A 16,797-nucleotide genomic window follows, 5' to 3' on the forward strand; every position below is an offset into this window, starting at 1 on the left:
CTCAATTTGATTGGATAAACTTATGGAGGAGACACATTAACAGTGGTGACCTATGTATATGCTAAACAATGTGTGCATGAGAATTTTGCTTCTTTAAGATGCAGTTTCCAATTATGCAATCATGGTGGAAATTGTACTCATTAATGCTTGATGTTTTGAGAGCAGCCTGAGCAGTAACCTGACCAGCCACAGTGTATTATGGTAGCCTGCAAAACATGAGCAATAGTATCCCTTCATTGCCTGGTAATAATGAGCTGGTCAAATGTTAATTACTTCCCCTGAGAAGACAGGAGGAGAAAAGAGCATCTATTATTAATAAGCCACTGCATTCATTTTGTCAATCTTTTTCTAGTCTTTTTTTTAATGGGCAATGAGATATGTATCATAACCATGCCCCTTTACAGTCAGCTTAGTTCAAACCACATTACAAATCTAAAAATAGATTTTGTGATATGTTTAAGCACCACTGCAGTCATTAAGAAATCTTAGATATGATGGACAGTTTCCTCCCTCGTGATCATATTTTTTAGTAAAACCAGTAACCCAATAATAGTTGGGAAAAAGAAAAGCACGTGTCAATTTTTAAAAATCATCATAAGAAAATAATGCGATCTTATTCCATCCGAGACCTAGCATAGCAGCCTCTGTGTTCATAGTGCACCCTCACTGGCAAAACTTGTCCCACTTGCAAAGGGGTTTCAAAGAGCCAAATCCTAGAGTAAGCAGCAGAACCCCTGGTGGTAATCTCTATGTAGATTATTCCTAGTGCCATGCACTGGAACGGACAGGGAGAGAAAGCCAGGATTGCCAACATGTTGCTGAATGGGTGGTGAAGAAAAGAGGATTTCAGATTCCTGGGACAACATTTTGGGGCCGCATAAGGCTGTACTCAAGGGTTGGCCTGCACCTAACCATGCGCCCTCCCCTTCGTAGAAGGGGGTAATTAGGGCAGTGGGGAAAGATTTAATTTAGCTGGGGTTGGTGGAGTGGCTGGGGGAGATGGTGAGCAAGAAAAATCCAAAACACATGAGAAAAAGAGCAGCAGAACATATGAGCAGAGGAGAGACAGTTACTCAAATAAGAGTCTGTACACATTGTCACGGACAGAGTTTATTGTTTTTATTGTCCCTGATAAATGCATTTTTTAAACGTGTGTTTATTTCTTACCCTCCAAGCGGTTTGTCCCAATTTAAATATTTCCAGCAGCAAGCTTTTGTGAATTAAAAAAAATTATTATCACACTCTTGCCTCCAACATCTCACACATACTGTCACATGTAAAAAGAATAGATATAGGTGAGGAAAAAAATATAATTACAAGTTGAAATTATTTCAAACTCTTTTGCAGCAGGCCTGTAGTTTCTTAGCTGAATTGATGCTATAGGTAGTGCGGAGGTTGGGTAAAGGCAGAGGATTCTCAGTAAGCAGTGAGGTTTCTTGTAGTTGAATTGCCAGGAGGTCAGCTCTCAGGTGAACTTGAAGGTGGAGCGTGTTTTCTTTCAAGGTATAACATTTTTACCTTGGCTGCATTGTCTTGCAGCTGGTTCAATGGCATTTCAGATGATCTCTCAGATGGAATCTTTCATGATGTTTCTCTGATCCAAACAGTTTCTGCTGTAACTTTTGAAAGCAGGTACAAACATAGCCGCCTTAACCATGTGACATGTAAAAGCCCAAAGACCAATTTCCCAAATAAAATAGTGGTTTAGGCCAATAAACACCCTTTTCACACTCCAAATGTTTTGAGATGAGGGACTGTCACAATACAGTGAAAGGTTATGAGATTAATTTCATAATTGTCTAACACCCATTGAAAAACAAATGGGCTGGTATCATAGAACCATAGAACACTACAGCACAGAAAACAGGCCATTCGGCCCTTCTAGTCTGTGCCAAAATATTATTCCGCTAGTCCCATTGACCTGCACCTAGTCCATAACCCTCCAGACCTCTCCCATCCATGTAGCTATCTAATTTATTCTTAAAACTTAAGAGTGAGCCCACATTTATCACGTCAGATGGTAGCTCGTTCCACACTCTCACCACTCTCTGAGTGAAGAAGTTCCCCCTAATGTTCCCCCTAAACCTTTCCCCTTTCACCCTAAAGCAGTGTCCTCTCGTGTTTATTTCTCCTAATCTAAGTGGAAAGAGCCTACTCGCATTTACTCTGTCTATACCCCTCATAATTTTGTAAACTTCTATCATATCTCCCCTCATTCTTCTACGCTCCAATGAATAAAGTCCTAACCTGTTTAATCTTTCCCTGTAACTCAACTCCTTAAGACCCGGCAACATCCTAGTAAATCTTCTCTGCACTCTCTCAATCTCACTGATATCCTTCCTGTAGTTAGGCAACCAGAACTTCACACAATATTTCAAAGTTGGCCTCACCAATGTCTTATACAACCTCACCATAACATCCCAACTCCTATATTCAATACTTTGATTTATGAAGGCCAGTATGCCAAAAGCTTTCTTTACAACCTTGTCTACCTGTGATGCCACTTTCAGGGAATTATGTATCTGAACTCCCAGATCCCTTTGTTCCTCCGCACTCCTCAGTGCCCTACCATTTACTGTGTATGTCCTACCTTGGTTTGACCTTCCAAAATGTAACACTTCACACTTTTCCACATTAAATTCCATCTGCCATTTTCTGGCCCATTTTCCAACCATACTCCTGGTTGTTTACCGTTCATTCTTAACAAAAGTACTTGTGGGTTTCAGAAGTGGCTGGGATTGTTCATTTTTTGAGGTACGTGCTTCAGTTTCAGGTCTTGTCTGGAGCCAATATTGCTAAAGTCAGATGATATGTTGGCAGCCATCTTTAAAAACCGCTAAAAACATTTAAAAAAACACAGCTTTAAACTTTGTAATATCCGCATGCCTGTACCGGGCATGACAACATATATGTAACTTCAGAAATAAACAACGGTGTTAGAAGGAAAAATTTAACTGAAAAGATATGATGTAGTGGGTACAACGGCTTTGGAAAGGGCACAGCGCAGCTTCCCCAGAATGGTACTAGAGATTAAAGGGTTATTTTATAAGGCCAGGTTGCATTATTTTTCCTTGTATTCTCATTCATTTAGATGTAATAGAGGTGTTTAAAATAAGAAGTGATTCAATTGGGTAGATACACAGAAACTATTTCCTTTAATGGAGGAATCCAGAACAAGCTGTCATAATCATTAAAATACAGCCTCACCTCCCCTAATTTAGGGGTGAAATCAGGAAGCATGTTTTTCCACACAAATTATGGTGGGAATCTGGAAGTTGCCCCCACAAAAGGCTGTGGATGTTACCTCAATTGGAGTTTTCAATTTCGAGATTGATAAATTTTTGTTGGATAAGGGTATCAAGGGATAGGATCAAAGTGGGGTAAATGGAGTTGAGGTACTGGTCAATCTTGATGTAACGGAATTACAGGCAAGCTGCAGGGCTGATTCACCTTCTGTTCCTACATTTCAGGCTCCATAGCCTTTTGGTCTGTTGACTCTGCTGTAATTGTTAACATTCTGATGTGTGATGCATCATTCGCAGCAAAGTGTTATTTTCTGGTTGGATGGCGGAGGGAGCAGAGAGGGCAAAGTCAGTTGAAGTGCTTGTGTTCTTGAATATCCCGTGATTTGCTTTTATCTGTATGAGCATTAAATGCCACAAAGTCTATAGCTACAAATTAACTATATATCAGTGTACATGTATGAGAGGACTTCCTGGGGAGCAGTGGTTAGCAGGCTGCCTCTGACCCCCAAGTCCCACCACAGGACTGGATGGCCAAGGAAGGTGATTTCGTAATGTGGTCAAACAGTTGATAATCAACTTATAAATCCTTCCAACACACGGCAATGGCAGGTGGTAAGAGTGGTAGAGATTCCTGGTCAGCCATGTGATGGAAAAAAGTTGGAGCCTCTACCTTCACTGTCCAGTGCTCCAAACTACAACATGCATGTAAAAGTGCATGTTACCACAGAAACTCTGGCTCCCTGAGTGATCTGTAACACACCACCTCATGTATTGGAAGGCACAGGTGAGATTTGTCAGAAAGCAAAGTGAAAGCAAGTTTGCAGCTACTGAGTAGCTTGCTTAATTCTTTTGCTTAATGATGCGAAAGCTTAACTAGAAAATGGTTGTCACTTTATAAATGCCACAGTGCACACTCGTGAAATAAATGAGTTTCAACAACATTTAATTCAGCAGCAAGCATTTTGACATCGCCATCTAGTGAGAAAAGGCCACTGATGGTCTCTATGAAACATCATTCACTGCTCGCAGTGAAAAACAAATGCTTTGAAACTTGCTTTTAATGTCGGGGTTAAATAATAAAAATGAATGCATACTAGGAACCAGACACTAGGGGCTGAATTTTCGGGGCTTCCTGAGGGCGACAATGGAGGCTGGCAGCCCAAAAGAATACTGACACCTGACGGTGTGTCAGGTGTAGGACATTGTTGCTAGCGCCAGACATTTTGGAGGAGAAGAATTTGGAACCCGAGAAGGTTGTCTGCCCCTTCGAGGCAGGCAGGCAATTTGGATCATGAAGAGCCTTTCAGGCAATTAGGTTCATGAAGAGCCTTTTAAAAGTGAGTTTAAGGGGCTGCCTGGAATTTTCCAGTCTCTTTCCAGTTCCCGACGAAACAGGCGGCAGACCAACCACCTGAAGGCGGGCACCCAACAGCAGACTTGGGTGCCAGCAATCCTGGCAGGCCGACAGGCCCTCCCTGCCTGCCTTGGTGGGGGTACAGCTAAGACCACCCTATAGAGTTTCTCTTCTCTGCCCCCCTAAGAAATGGGGTATCCTGCCAATTTTTCTGTCTCTTTATAAACTTTTTAAAATGTGGCTCCTTGTTGAAGCGCCCATCATGTTGCTTACCTTGTAATACAGCCAGGTGCTCTTCTGAAGCTGGAAGGCCGCTAACTGGCCCTCCAACTTTGAGAGTTCTCTCCACTTCCCCACCCGCCCAACACCGCCACCACTTCCCTCCCCATAGCCCTTTATTGGAGATAGAATATGTGGCCACCTGCCTTGTCTACATACCCCAATACCCTTGGTTGTAAAGTATCTATCAATCTCAGATTTATTATTATTAATTGTGCCAGCATTTACTGCTTTTTGGGGGAGTGTATTCAACACTTCTACTTTGAAGCAGTATTTCTCAATTTCTCTACTCAATGGCCTGGCTCTGACTTTACAGCTATGCCCCTTTTTTCTAGACTACCCCACTAGCAGAAAGAGCTACCCTGTATCTAAACTACCAATTCCTTTCAAAACCCTAAAGACCTCAATCAAATCACCCATTAACCTTCGGTACTCCAGCGAATAGAAGCCCACTTTATATAATCTCTCCAAATAATTTAACCCTTGAAGCCTTGTTAACATTCTGCTCAATCTGTGCTGCTTTCCTTCCAAGGTCAATATATCCCTTCTCAGATGAGGTGTGTGGTACTCCAAATGTGGGCTTAGTAAGGCTTACAACTGTAGCAAAACTTCCTCCCCTTTATGTTCTAGTTTTCTAGTTATAAAGGCTAACATTCTATTAGCCTTTTTAAAAAATATTCTTTGTACATTTCAGTGATCAATGTACTTAAACCTGTAAACCACTCTGGACTTCTATTGTTCCTATCTCTTCACCTTTTGAGTAACACCCTGATCCATCCTTTTTTTGGTTCAAACTGGATGACCTCAGACTTAGCTGCGTTGAAATCTATCTGCTGTACTTTTTGCCCACTCATTTAATCTGTCAATCCCTCTTTGTAATTTTCCACTACTTACTGTACCAGCACCAACCTTTATGACATCAGCAGACTTGGATTTATGGCTCTCTATTGTGTTATCTAAGTAATTAATAAATCACAACATTTTTATGTAGAACTTAATGAGCATAAAGTTGTATCTGCTGTTACCTGCCAGGTCTGTAGGTGGGGTCATTAAGGAATAACAGTTTGTATATAGCTGGAAGCTCAGTGCTTAATTTGTTATAGGCCTCTAACAGGAAAAGTGGCCCAACCATGGCTAACAAAAGAAATTAAGAATAGTAGTATATCCAAAGAGGAGTCATATAAAGTTGCTAGAAAAGTAGCAAGCCTGAAGATTGGGAAGAGTTTAGAATTCAGCAAAGAAGGGCCAAGAGATTGATTAAGAGGGGAAAAAATAGAGTATGAGAGTAAACTTGCAAGGAACATAAAAGCAGGCTGTAAAAGTTTCTATAATTATGTAAGCAGAAAAAGATTAGCGAAGACAAATGTAGGTCCCTTACAGTCTGAAATGGTAGAATTCATAATGGAAAACAAGGAAATGGCAGAGCAATTAAACAACTACATTTGTTCTGTCTTCACGGAGGAAGACACAAATAACTTCCCAGAAATACTAGGGGACTAAGGATCTAGAGAGAAGGAGGAATTGAAGGAAATTAGTATTACTAAAACAATAGTGCTGGAGAAATTAATGGGACGGAAAGCCGATAAATCCCCAGGGCCCAATAATCTACATCCCAGAGTACTAAAGGAGGTGCCATTGGAAATAGTGGATGCGTTGGTTGTCATCTTCCAAAATTCTATAGATTCTGGAAAAGTCCTGGCAGATTTGTGGGTGGCAAATGTAACCCCACTATATAAAAAAGGAGGGAAGGAGAACACAGCAAATTACAGACCAGTTAGCGTAACCTCAGTAGTAGGGAAAATGCAAGAGTCTATTGTAAAGGGTGTGATAACGAGACACTTAAAAAATATCAGCGGGATTAGACAAAGTCAACATAGATTTATAAAAGAGAAATCATGTTTGACAAACCTACTGGAGTTCTTTGAGGACATAACTAGCAGAATAGATAAGGGAGAACCAGTGGATGTAGTGTATTTGGATTTTCAGAAAGCTTTTGATAAAGTCCCACATAAGAGATTAGTGTGTAAAATTAAAGCACATGGGATTGGGGGTAATGTATTGGCATGGACTGGGAATTGGTTAGCAGACAGGAAACAGCGAGTAGGAAAAAATGGGTCTTTCTGGAGTGACAGGCGGTGACTAGTGGGGTACCGAGGGATCAGTACTTGGGCCCCAACTATTCACAATATATAATCAATGATTTGGATGAGGGAACCAAATAGTTGCTGATGACACAAAACTTGGTGGGAATGTGAGCAATGAGGAGGGTGATAAGAGGCTTCAAGGTGATTTAGATAAATTGAGTGAGTGGGCAAATACATGGCAGATGCAGTATAACGTGGATAAGCGTGAAATTATCCACTTCAGTGGGAAAAACAGAATGGCAGAATATTATTTAAATGGTGATAGTTTGGGAAATGTTGTTGTACAAAGGGACCTGGGTGGCCTTGTACACCAATCACTGAAAGCAAGCATGCAGGTGCAGCAAGCAGTTGAAAAGGTAAATGGTAGGTTAGCCTCCATTGCGAGAGGACTTGAGTACAGGAGCAAGGGTGTCTCACTGCAGCTGTACAGGGCCTTGGTGAGACCACACCTGGAGTATTGTGTGCAGTTTTGGTCTCTGTACCTAAGAAGGGGTATACTTGCCATAGAGGGAGTGCAGTGAAAGTTCACCAGAATGATTCCTGGGATGGCAGGATTGTCATATGAGGAGAGATTGGGTCGACTAAGCCTGTATCCGCTGGAGTTTAGAAGAATGAGAGGAGATCTCATTGAAATGTATAAAATGCTGACAGGGCTGGACAGACTGGATGCAGTAATGATATTTACTCTGTCTGGGGGTCTAGAATAAGGGGTCACAGTCTCAGGGTACAGGATAGGCCATTTAGGACTGAGATGGGGAGAAACCTTTTCACTCAGAGGGTGGTAAACCTGTGGAATTCTCTACCACAGAAGGCTGTGGAGGCCAAGCCACTGAATATATTTAAGAAGGAAATAGATTTCTGGACTCTAAAGGTGTAAAGGGGTATGGGGAGAGCGCAGGAGTGCGGCGTTAAGATAGAGGATCAGCCATGATCATATTGAATGGTGGAGCAGGTTCGAAGGCCCAAATGACCTACTCCTGCTTCCATTTTCTATGTTTCTATGTTTCTAGTGCAACGGAACAAAAGGACAGAGAACTTTGCAAGCAAATTAGCAAAAGAAATTGTAAAAATTTATTGGAACAGTCAATGACCTTTTCATGATTCAGCTTCTTAGAAATTTTACCAGAAAGGGGAACTCTCAGATTTAGCATTCAAGAGTAAGCTTCAGAAGATTTGTGATGGGTAAACATCTGTACAGTAGTGATTATTGCATCATTAAATTAACCGGGTTCTATAAAAAGGATATTTTGATGTTAGAACATAATTTCAGAAGGGCAACTGTATAAATATGAAGAGAGACTCATAAGGTAGGGCTTCAGCGATGAATAATAATTATTGCAAGAGGTAAATTTTTTAAGCAGCTTTTTATATCTTTAATTCTTCATAGTGAGGGATGGAAGATGTGGGGAAATAATCGTGCTAAGCACTCGCTAAAGCTCCATCTTGAAAACTTTATTGAAGGGCATAGAAGCCTTACGTAGCCGCAGTAAAAAAAGAACAGGGCTCTGAACTATTTATCTCCTGGTGCAATGGTGGTACCGTGTTTGGGTTTGGAACCTGACTCCCTGCAGAGTCTTTGCCAAAGCAAATTGATGAACAGCCTACCTTGGCTCCCCAAACAATTAGGGAATGCAGATGAGATACAGGGACAGATACCTGGGAAGGAAGTCTTGTTCCAGGAGGTTGCAGGTGCCAGCAGCGACCTGCTGTAAGGACCTGAGTCTCCTGAGGCACTGGTGCTGAGAAAGATCAAGAGAACTGATCCTCTGACTTATAGACCCTATGTTGAGGATCTCATCTCCTTCCAGCTTCACCTCAGTGTCCATACCCTATGCCCTGTGGAGGGACATACAGCTGAGGAGAAGGCAGCTGGTACTGATGTTGCACCTCCTCCTGGTGGTGTCTGCTCCTGACCCTCAGCAGAGATGGAAGATGGAGCTTTGCAAGCTGCTCCCATGCTATGGCGAAGGCTGGTAGCAGGGAAGTGCAGCTGAAGGTAGGTGAAGTGCTTTTCAAGAAGCTGGCAATCACCTGTCAAGCTTTGGTAGCATCTTTGACGGAAGACGTACTTTGGACAGAAGTCTCTCAGTGGCCAAGAGTGGAGCTCTTCCCAGTTTGTCAGTTTCACTGAAGGGGCTCTTCTCGCTGTGAACTCAGTATGGCGACCTGGCGAGTTGCCATCCGGTTGGGGAGCAGGCTCCATGGTTGCGAAATCCAGGATTTAGGGCTAAAGCACCTCATAATTGGCATCGTAACAAGCTCATTAAGTTCTTAATTACTTACCTGACACATCCAAGAGGGTTTTCCGCCTGCCTCCAATGCCTTGCCTGGAAAGCCGGCTGAGGGTGGGATCACGTCAGGATTCTGACCAAGCATCAATTTCTGGGACTTTGCCACCCTGCCCGCCCTTGAACCCACCTCCAATAGTCAGGGAAAACTCTGCGTATAGAATCTGAAAGCGATTTAGACTGATAAACTACAGGACATGGGAATCGTATTGTATTTGCAATATTTTAAAAAGTGGATAGGATGTTTGGATGCATATTGAGGAACACGGCAAGCAAAAGTGAACATTGAATCCACATCATGCTTTAATTAGGCAACAGCCAGAATATTACCTGCTTTCGGATTGGATGTTTCGGGTGTTTGGGTGAGAGCACACGACAGAGCAGATTGCTGAGCTGGATCAGGTTATTCTCATTAAAGTAAAGGTTAAACTGTGGGGAAAGGAGTAGGGTCGAGTTGCTGTGAATTTGCATTTCCAATAGAAATTAATTCAAACATAAATACTCTGCATTCAGTACAGAATTTATTAAACAAGAGGGCTTAATAGCAAAATTTGAATCAAAATGTTTAATAAGGAAATGAGGTATAATGTACCTTTTGAGAATTTTCTAATACTAGATATGGAATGCACTGGTAGATAAAATTGTTAGAATTAACTTAAAGGGATTAATTTTCCAGTGGTAAGGAATTACAAGAGTCTCCCACATAGAATCATGGAAATTTATGGCACAGAAGGAGGCCATTCAGCCCCATCATGTCATGTTGGCTAAAAAAAAGAGCTATCCAACCTAATACCACTTTTTAGCTCTTGGTCCATAGCCTTGTAGGTTACAGCACCTCAAGTGCATATCCAGCACTGTTTAAATTGAAGAAATTCATGGATTTTGTGAATTTCAGAATTCACAGGGTGTTCACAACAGATTGTAATCGCTGTTATACATTAAGGTATTCTGTGAACTCTTGAATGTGGTAGGACTTGATATATTTATTTTCCTCTATACTCCTATCTTGTACAGTTCAGAGTGCACAGGACGTGCATTTTACATGTATTTCTCTGCTTATTTTTCTGTCTTGCAGCACGGTGAAGGCATGTTTAACCGAGCAAAGTTGCTGAATATTGGCTACATGGAGGTACTGAAGGATGCAGAGTATGACTGCTTTGTGTTCAGTGATGTGGACTTAATCCCAATGGATGACAGAAACCTCTACCACTGTTATGACCAGCCGCGACATTTTGCCATTGCGATGGACAAATTTGGATTCAGGTGAGATCATTATTAATTCTTATTACTGGGAAACATTCCTAATGTTTAATTTCTTTAAAAAACACATTACGATCTCTGCAATATCAGTAAGCCTAGCAGAGCTGGACTGTTGGAAAACCTACAATGGAGAATCAGAAACTTTACAGCGGATACTCCAGTTAGGAGGGAACAATGAATCTGCATCTCATTTTCCTAGGTCACCATTGAGATTTGAGTACCATGACAAAACTTGACACAAATCTTTCAGTTCTCCTTCTTCGGAACTCTGATGTTCCCCAGTTATGTACGTACAAGTTGTGGCGAATAGTAACAGATGGATGAATTACTGGTATACAAGTCCCTTGCTGGTCTTCATCTTTTATAAGCATTTATGCTTGTGTTCAAGTGGTCTGCCAGTTATTTCAGGCCACAACTTGATTACACCCTGATCACCCATTCCACTAAATATAATTTTCTATCAGAGAGGGATTTGCGATTGAAACTGGTTGTCTCAATCCCCAATTTGTTACTGTCTATAACTCTCTTGCATTCCTTTGCACTATGTAATTATAGATTTTTAAAAAATGCACTCTTTCCACACATATTTCCAAGAACCCATTCCTCGTTTCATGCTTCTGATGCTGCACCTTGGTCCAATACAAATAACCCTGCAGTAAAAGGAGTTCAGTTACAGGTGTCTTGATCTTTGGCTTGCTCTAGTGCTACTCTTGAAGCACTATCCAGGAGATGAATGATGTGGTTTGAGTTATTATCTGGTTCTAAAGCATTAAACTCAAAATAGGAAGTAAGTGTAGAAGCCTTTCATTTTTTAACAATTCAAATAGTCTGCCTGCATCGTTAAATAGTGCTGCTTTGCAAAACAATTTGGGCCAGAACTTCCTTGGAGCGGCAATCACTCTGCTCCTTTTTATTTGCCTCAGTTGGGAGCTGCACATTTCTTCCCCAGTCTACCATTCCAGGCCTGATGGGAAATGTGCAGCGCAGCAGCTCCAGAGTCCTTACCGTTCAGGGGCTAGTGAAGCCACGCCCCCTTTTTACAGCACTAGCTGCCATAAACCAGGTGCATTTATAGGTCCCAGGCCACTTTGAGAAGCCAGAGAGAAGGTAAGCGTGTAAGGTAGGTGGGTGAGGGGTTATGTTGGTCAGGGGCGGGGATTTGCTAGGGGGTGGATAGTCGGACTGTATGGGGTAGTCTCGGGGGGTGGGGTGGGTGTTGACGAGGGGTTTAGAGGGTTGTGGGCGTGTAGAGGGGGAAGTTGGGGAATGCGTGGCTAGTCGGGGGGCGGGGGTAGTAGGGGGTGTGGGTTATTGGGGGTGTTGGGGTGGTAATCAATGGGTCGGGAGGGTAGTTGGGATGTCGGAAGGGTGGTTGGGGGAAGTGTGGGGGGTTCCAGTGGGGGTTCATGGGGTCAGTAGAATAGTTAACCAGGAGTTAGAAGTGGCTTTAATCCTCCTAACTTTTCCTGGGTAATTAATCTGCTAAGAGATTTAAATTGGAATTTTGGGATAGTTCCCAGTGCAAGGTAATTGCCAATAGGAAGTTGCCCATCCTGGGCAATTGCCATGCAGTCCTGGCATGGGAACTTGGTGGAGTGGGGGCTGTGTATTCCCCACTGCATCTTCTAGGTTGGGGGTATTCCCCACTGCATCTTTTGGGGTATGACCCCCTAGAGGTTGGAAGTTCTGGGCCACCAAAAATGCTCTGAAACATGTAAATTCAAAACGTTTCAATTAAAGAAGAAAGGATACAAGGGAGCATGGAAAATAATTGACACTTAGGCATGACTGCAGAACAAATAGTGGAATTGCTGTTGAGTAAATAGTGGATACAAAGGGTGGAATTTTAACTGTGCTGCGCTGTTCCTGATGGCGGAACAGGAAGCGGGCGCCACAGGAAGTGGGTGCCACTTCCTCTCTCTTGCTGTTTGCTGGTTCCCACATGATTCCAATTAAAATTTCAAGTGCTGGCGGCGTGTACAGGGGTCATGTGTGATCACGTGGTGGGGGAAGCTTTACAGTGCAGCAAGTGCGGGTGGTCTATAACAGAGCCTCCTGGACAAACAGCAGGGCACTGCATCAGAGCCACGACTTTCCTGTTCAACTCCACTGCCATTAACATAAGACTTATTGAGACCACAAAGGTGGCATGCGTGTTTTTCAAGTTTAAATTTCACTTGTAAATAATTCACATTACATTATACATTATTCATGTGTGCATCGTTGTTATTTGTTGAGAGCAGCTTAGTCAGAGAGACAAATGTACTAGCACGCCTCATGGTTGTCATGCGTTGATAGTTACGGGAATTAGAAGCATTTCCTTGTTGTGAAAGAAATGATGATGTGTTTTTGCATTCACTCATAAATGCTTAAATGCTCATGTTTGTGTCCAGTGCTGTACTGGCCCCTCTGAGGGACAGCTGAACTTGCAGGCTCAGCTGACCCTCCGTTCTATGCATTGTAAAGAATATTGTCCGAGATCACTCTCTGCGGGCATAGTTGAAATGTTGTAGGTGAACTCAAAGCCCTGGAAGGATCCTCCCAGCCAACACCCTGAGATGAACCAACATGTAAACAGTACTGACACCACTCTTTGGGACCATAATTTTCTTACTTTGACTGACTGTTCGCACCACACCCATGAGGTCAGACCCCTTCCACTTTCTATTTCCCTAGACCCCACCCTCTGTCCTCCATTGGATCCCTCTTCTACTCTTCCTCCAATGCCGACCCCACTCCTCCATCCCCCCAACCCTACTCCACACCTCCCCTCACCACTGACTTGCCCTTGCCGTCCCGAGCTTCCAGGCAATCCGCCATTCTCCTGCTCCCCTCCCATGTGCCACAGAGCTCAACAAAATAAATCACTGACCTCAGACACAGCTGCACAAAGCCGACTGTTGTGCACCACCACCTTTAAATGAGCATGAAGCAAGTGCCATGAGATTCTTGTGCGCCACTGACTTTATCATGAAGGTGGGATGTGATTATTAATATAATGAGTATTCATGGTATGCAAATATATTACAAATAGGAATCCACCACAGGATGTTATGAGGCCTGACCCGCCACAAACACACCACTGAGTTAATCTCTAAATTTGAACCTGCCTCATTAAAGCTAACTTTCAGCTCCTGCCTAATTAAGCCCATCATGTTTCCTGCTCTTGGCACCATGAAATGCCCCCTTCCCTCCCTCCAAGGTGTGTTTTAAACATAGCAAACAGGTTCCGGCAAAAATGATATCAGGTGGTTCAGATGATGCAGCAAGCCAGAAGCGTTCAATATTTGGGAATTGCAGTCAGTGACAGGTGCATAGATCTCTCTTACTATAAACTGCAGCTGGTATGTCTGAACTTCTCAACATTTGGGTCTCCCATATCACATGTTGGCGTTCAGTAACTAGCAGGTAGCAACAAAACTAAATGGGAGGAGAGTGGGATACAAAGGTTGCTCATTGCAGACTGAAGCAAAAAAAAAAGCAAAAATAGCTTCTGAGGATAGAGTTTTGTCGATTGTGCCCTGAGATTGCAAACACAGAGTGACCAGTAACCTACCATTACTTGGACAGAATTTTTAAAGGAGGGCCATACATGTATGGGAAACTCATTTCTCAATTTAAAATATTTTTAGAAAATAAACATAATGAAGTAATCAGGTTGAATTTAAAGGTAGCGCTCCTATTGCAGCTCTCACAAGAATATTGCATGTAGACATGATGAGAGCTTCACTGGGGTTGTGTTATAATAGAATCCCTTGTTCATTGGGGATTATTATTCAAATTAAGCTCTGGCCATAACCTGCCCGTTGAAATAATTAGTATTCCTGGCAGTAGGTTCCCCTCCTGATAAAGAATTTGAATGTAAGCCTTGCAGATGGTCCTGTCATAAGGAGAGCTGCATAACACAACTTCTGATTCAGGGAAATTTAAAACAAACAGTTTGATCAATCAAATTTGCCCTGGGACTCGAGAATATGTATATTATTAGTAGAAAGAAGTAAAAAGAAATTTTAAAATTATACCATTGTAAAAGCTAGGGCTGTGCCAGCCTTGTATAATTAGGCTTATGAGAAAACTTGTTTACTGCAAAATTGTGTTGTCACCCCTGTTTTAAGGTGGTTGTAAGGGTAAAATATATGTTTGTCAAATTGGCCAATAAACTGTGCTCTCACATTTAAAGTATATAAGGAACATTAATGTTATTTGAAGAACATTGTACTTATGTAAATAAATGTTTTTATAAATTTTTAGACTTCTCAGGACAGCCAGTGAGTAACACTAAAAGGTGGCCCCTTTGAACTTTCAACTCTGTTGGTAGATTGTGATCCCCTTACATTTGAAGGTTGATAATTGAAAAAGTGGCTTTTAAATTGTGGATGGTGCTGTGGACTGACCTCATGGTGTTCAACTCAAACTCCTATTGGGTCCTTAACTAATGTTTTGCAACCATACAGTTCCTTCAGTAAAGAAGGTAACTCAAAGAGCGTGTGCTGTGAATGGTAAATGACTGCACCTTTATGTGCCCCAGTTATGATTGACTCGTTTACTCAATAATTCCACTTGCAAGTTTTCTCCCAGGAGTCCTATATTTATCCAGTAGTGTAAACCAAGGGATTCTCTCGAACACTGACTGTTGATATCATTGTTAACAGTTTGATTCGATCCAACGAGTCTTTTTTCCCCCTTATCACTGCCAAGTGTTTAACTATGTTGGAGCAACAGTTGGCAGAGAGAGAAAAGATGTCTGAAAGTATGCTGATCACGGGGAAAGGAATGGGCATATGCTTCAGTCGTTCAGTAATTCTGCAGTGTTGCTTCCTAGCTGCCAAACAATTCCCCTATTATACCCTACTGCAAATCACATTTCAATTCAAACAGGCTGTATATTAAAGTACTGTTTTTAGGGCAGTTGAGTTAGCTGTTCTGGTACAAGAGTATCAGTAATCATTTATGCCTTGAGTTTGACTGGCAAGGTGAATAATTAAGAACTTCCTGAGTGCAACTATTTGTGACAAAGGAACAATAGACAAGGAGATTGCTTTATATATCTGACTGAAGTATCTATTCTGAGCTGTATAAAGCCCTAGTTTAGTTATTCTTGTGGCTGTACATGCTAGCGGGGAGGCTTGTTGGGAGTTGTGAGGCCATGATTACTGCTATAATAAAAACAGAAATTACTGGAAGCACTTTTCAGGTCAGGCAGCATCTGGAGAGTGAGAAAAACAGACTTATTGGACAGCATATTATGATTAGGTGGATTGCTTGCTCCCCCCCACCCCGGCCGCAGTGGAAGCGAAGTTGGCATGGAACTGACTCGCTCCGTGCCAGCCCACCCCGTAGCCATAACCAATTGTGGACAGGCTAAATCATCCGGCCCCCACTGTGGAGGAAGTGCTGCCCTCGGGAGCTGCTGGCCAACCGGATTGGGTAGCAGCTCCAGCAGTCCCGGCAATGCCAAGGGTGCATCAGTGGGCGCTGCCAGGACTGCAACCAGTCCCAAGAAGAAAGCACAATGGATCCCGGGGCAAGTGAAGTCCGGGGTATTGGACAGGTGCAGGGAGTGGTGGGATTTGCTGAAGAAAGTGGGGGCACTACCTTAGGGGGCTTTCCCCTGATGTGCAAAGGGCACAGTTCACCCTTCTTTCCACCCTTTTAAAAAGTTTTTTTCAAAAAGTGACTGCCCACTCCCACCCGCTTGCCTACACCAACCATGTTATGGCATGGGCTGCATATTATTAGGGTCAATTGGCTTATTAACAAGGGTGGGCAGGAGGGTGGTGGGGTTGGCACCTGCCCTATTTTACGTGCCGTCGGCCAAAAACATGCCTGGTGGGGGCATGTAAAACCCAGGCCAATGTTTCAGGTCTGTTACCTTTTATCAGAGCTGAGAAAATTTAGAAATGTCATAAGTTTTGCGCAACAGAGAGTGGCGGGTGGGAAGAACAAAAGGGGAAGTCTGTGAAAAGGTAGAGGGCAGGAGCAATTAAGTAACAAGTCCAAAATGGTAATGGTAGTGGGGAGTGGTAATCAAACAAAATACTTGTCTAGCGGAGGCGTGAATGGCAAGATAGCTGCTGTCCAAACACAACATTATTCAGAAAGAAACAAGAGTGAAAAGCAATCCAGCAAAAGAAAGAAACAAAATGGGGGAAGAGGTTGTGATCTAAAATTGTTGAACTCAGTGTTGCATTCAGAAGGCTGTAAAGTGCCTTGTCAAAAGATGACAG

The 16,797-nt window shown here is 42.6% G+C and overlaps 1 protein-coding gene across 3 annotated transcripts in view; it reads left to right on the top strand.

Annotated features, from left to right (window-relative positions):
* b4galt2 (UDP-Gal:betaGlcNAc beta 1,4- galactosyltransferase, polypeptide 2) overlaps positions 1–16,797 on the top strand; it is a 397,537-nt gene that overhangs the window by 279,276 nt on the left and 101,464 nt on the right. For all 3 annotated transcript variants that reach the window (XM_078560978.1, XM_078560977.1, XM_078560979.1), the window contains one exon: positions 10,386–10,573. In XM_078560978.1, coding sequence (XP_078417104.1) covers positions 10,386–10,573 — 188 coding nt within the window. The remainder of the gene's footprint in view (positions 1–10,385; positions 10,574–16,797) is intronic.

This window comes from Cetorhinus maximus, chromosome 17 (genome assembly GCF_964194155.1).
Source record: "Cetorhinus maximus chromosome 17, sCetMax3.hap1.1, whole genome shotgun sequence".
Taxonomy (NCBI): domain Eukaryota; kingdom Metazoa; phylum Chordata; class Chondrichthyes; order Lamniformes; family Cetorhinidae; genus Cetorhinus; species Cetorhinus maximus.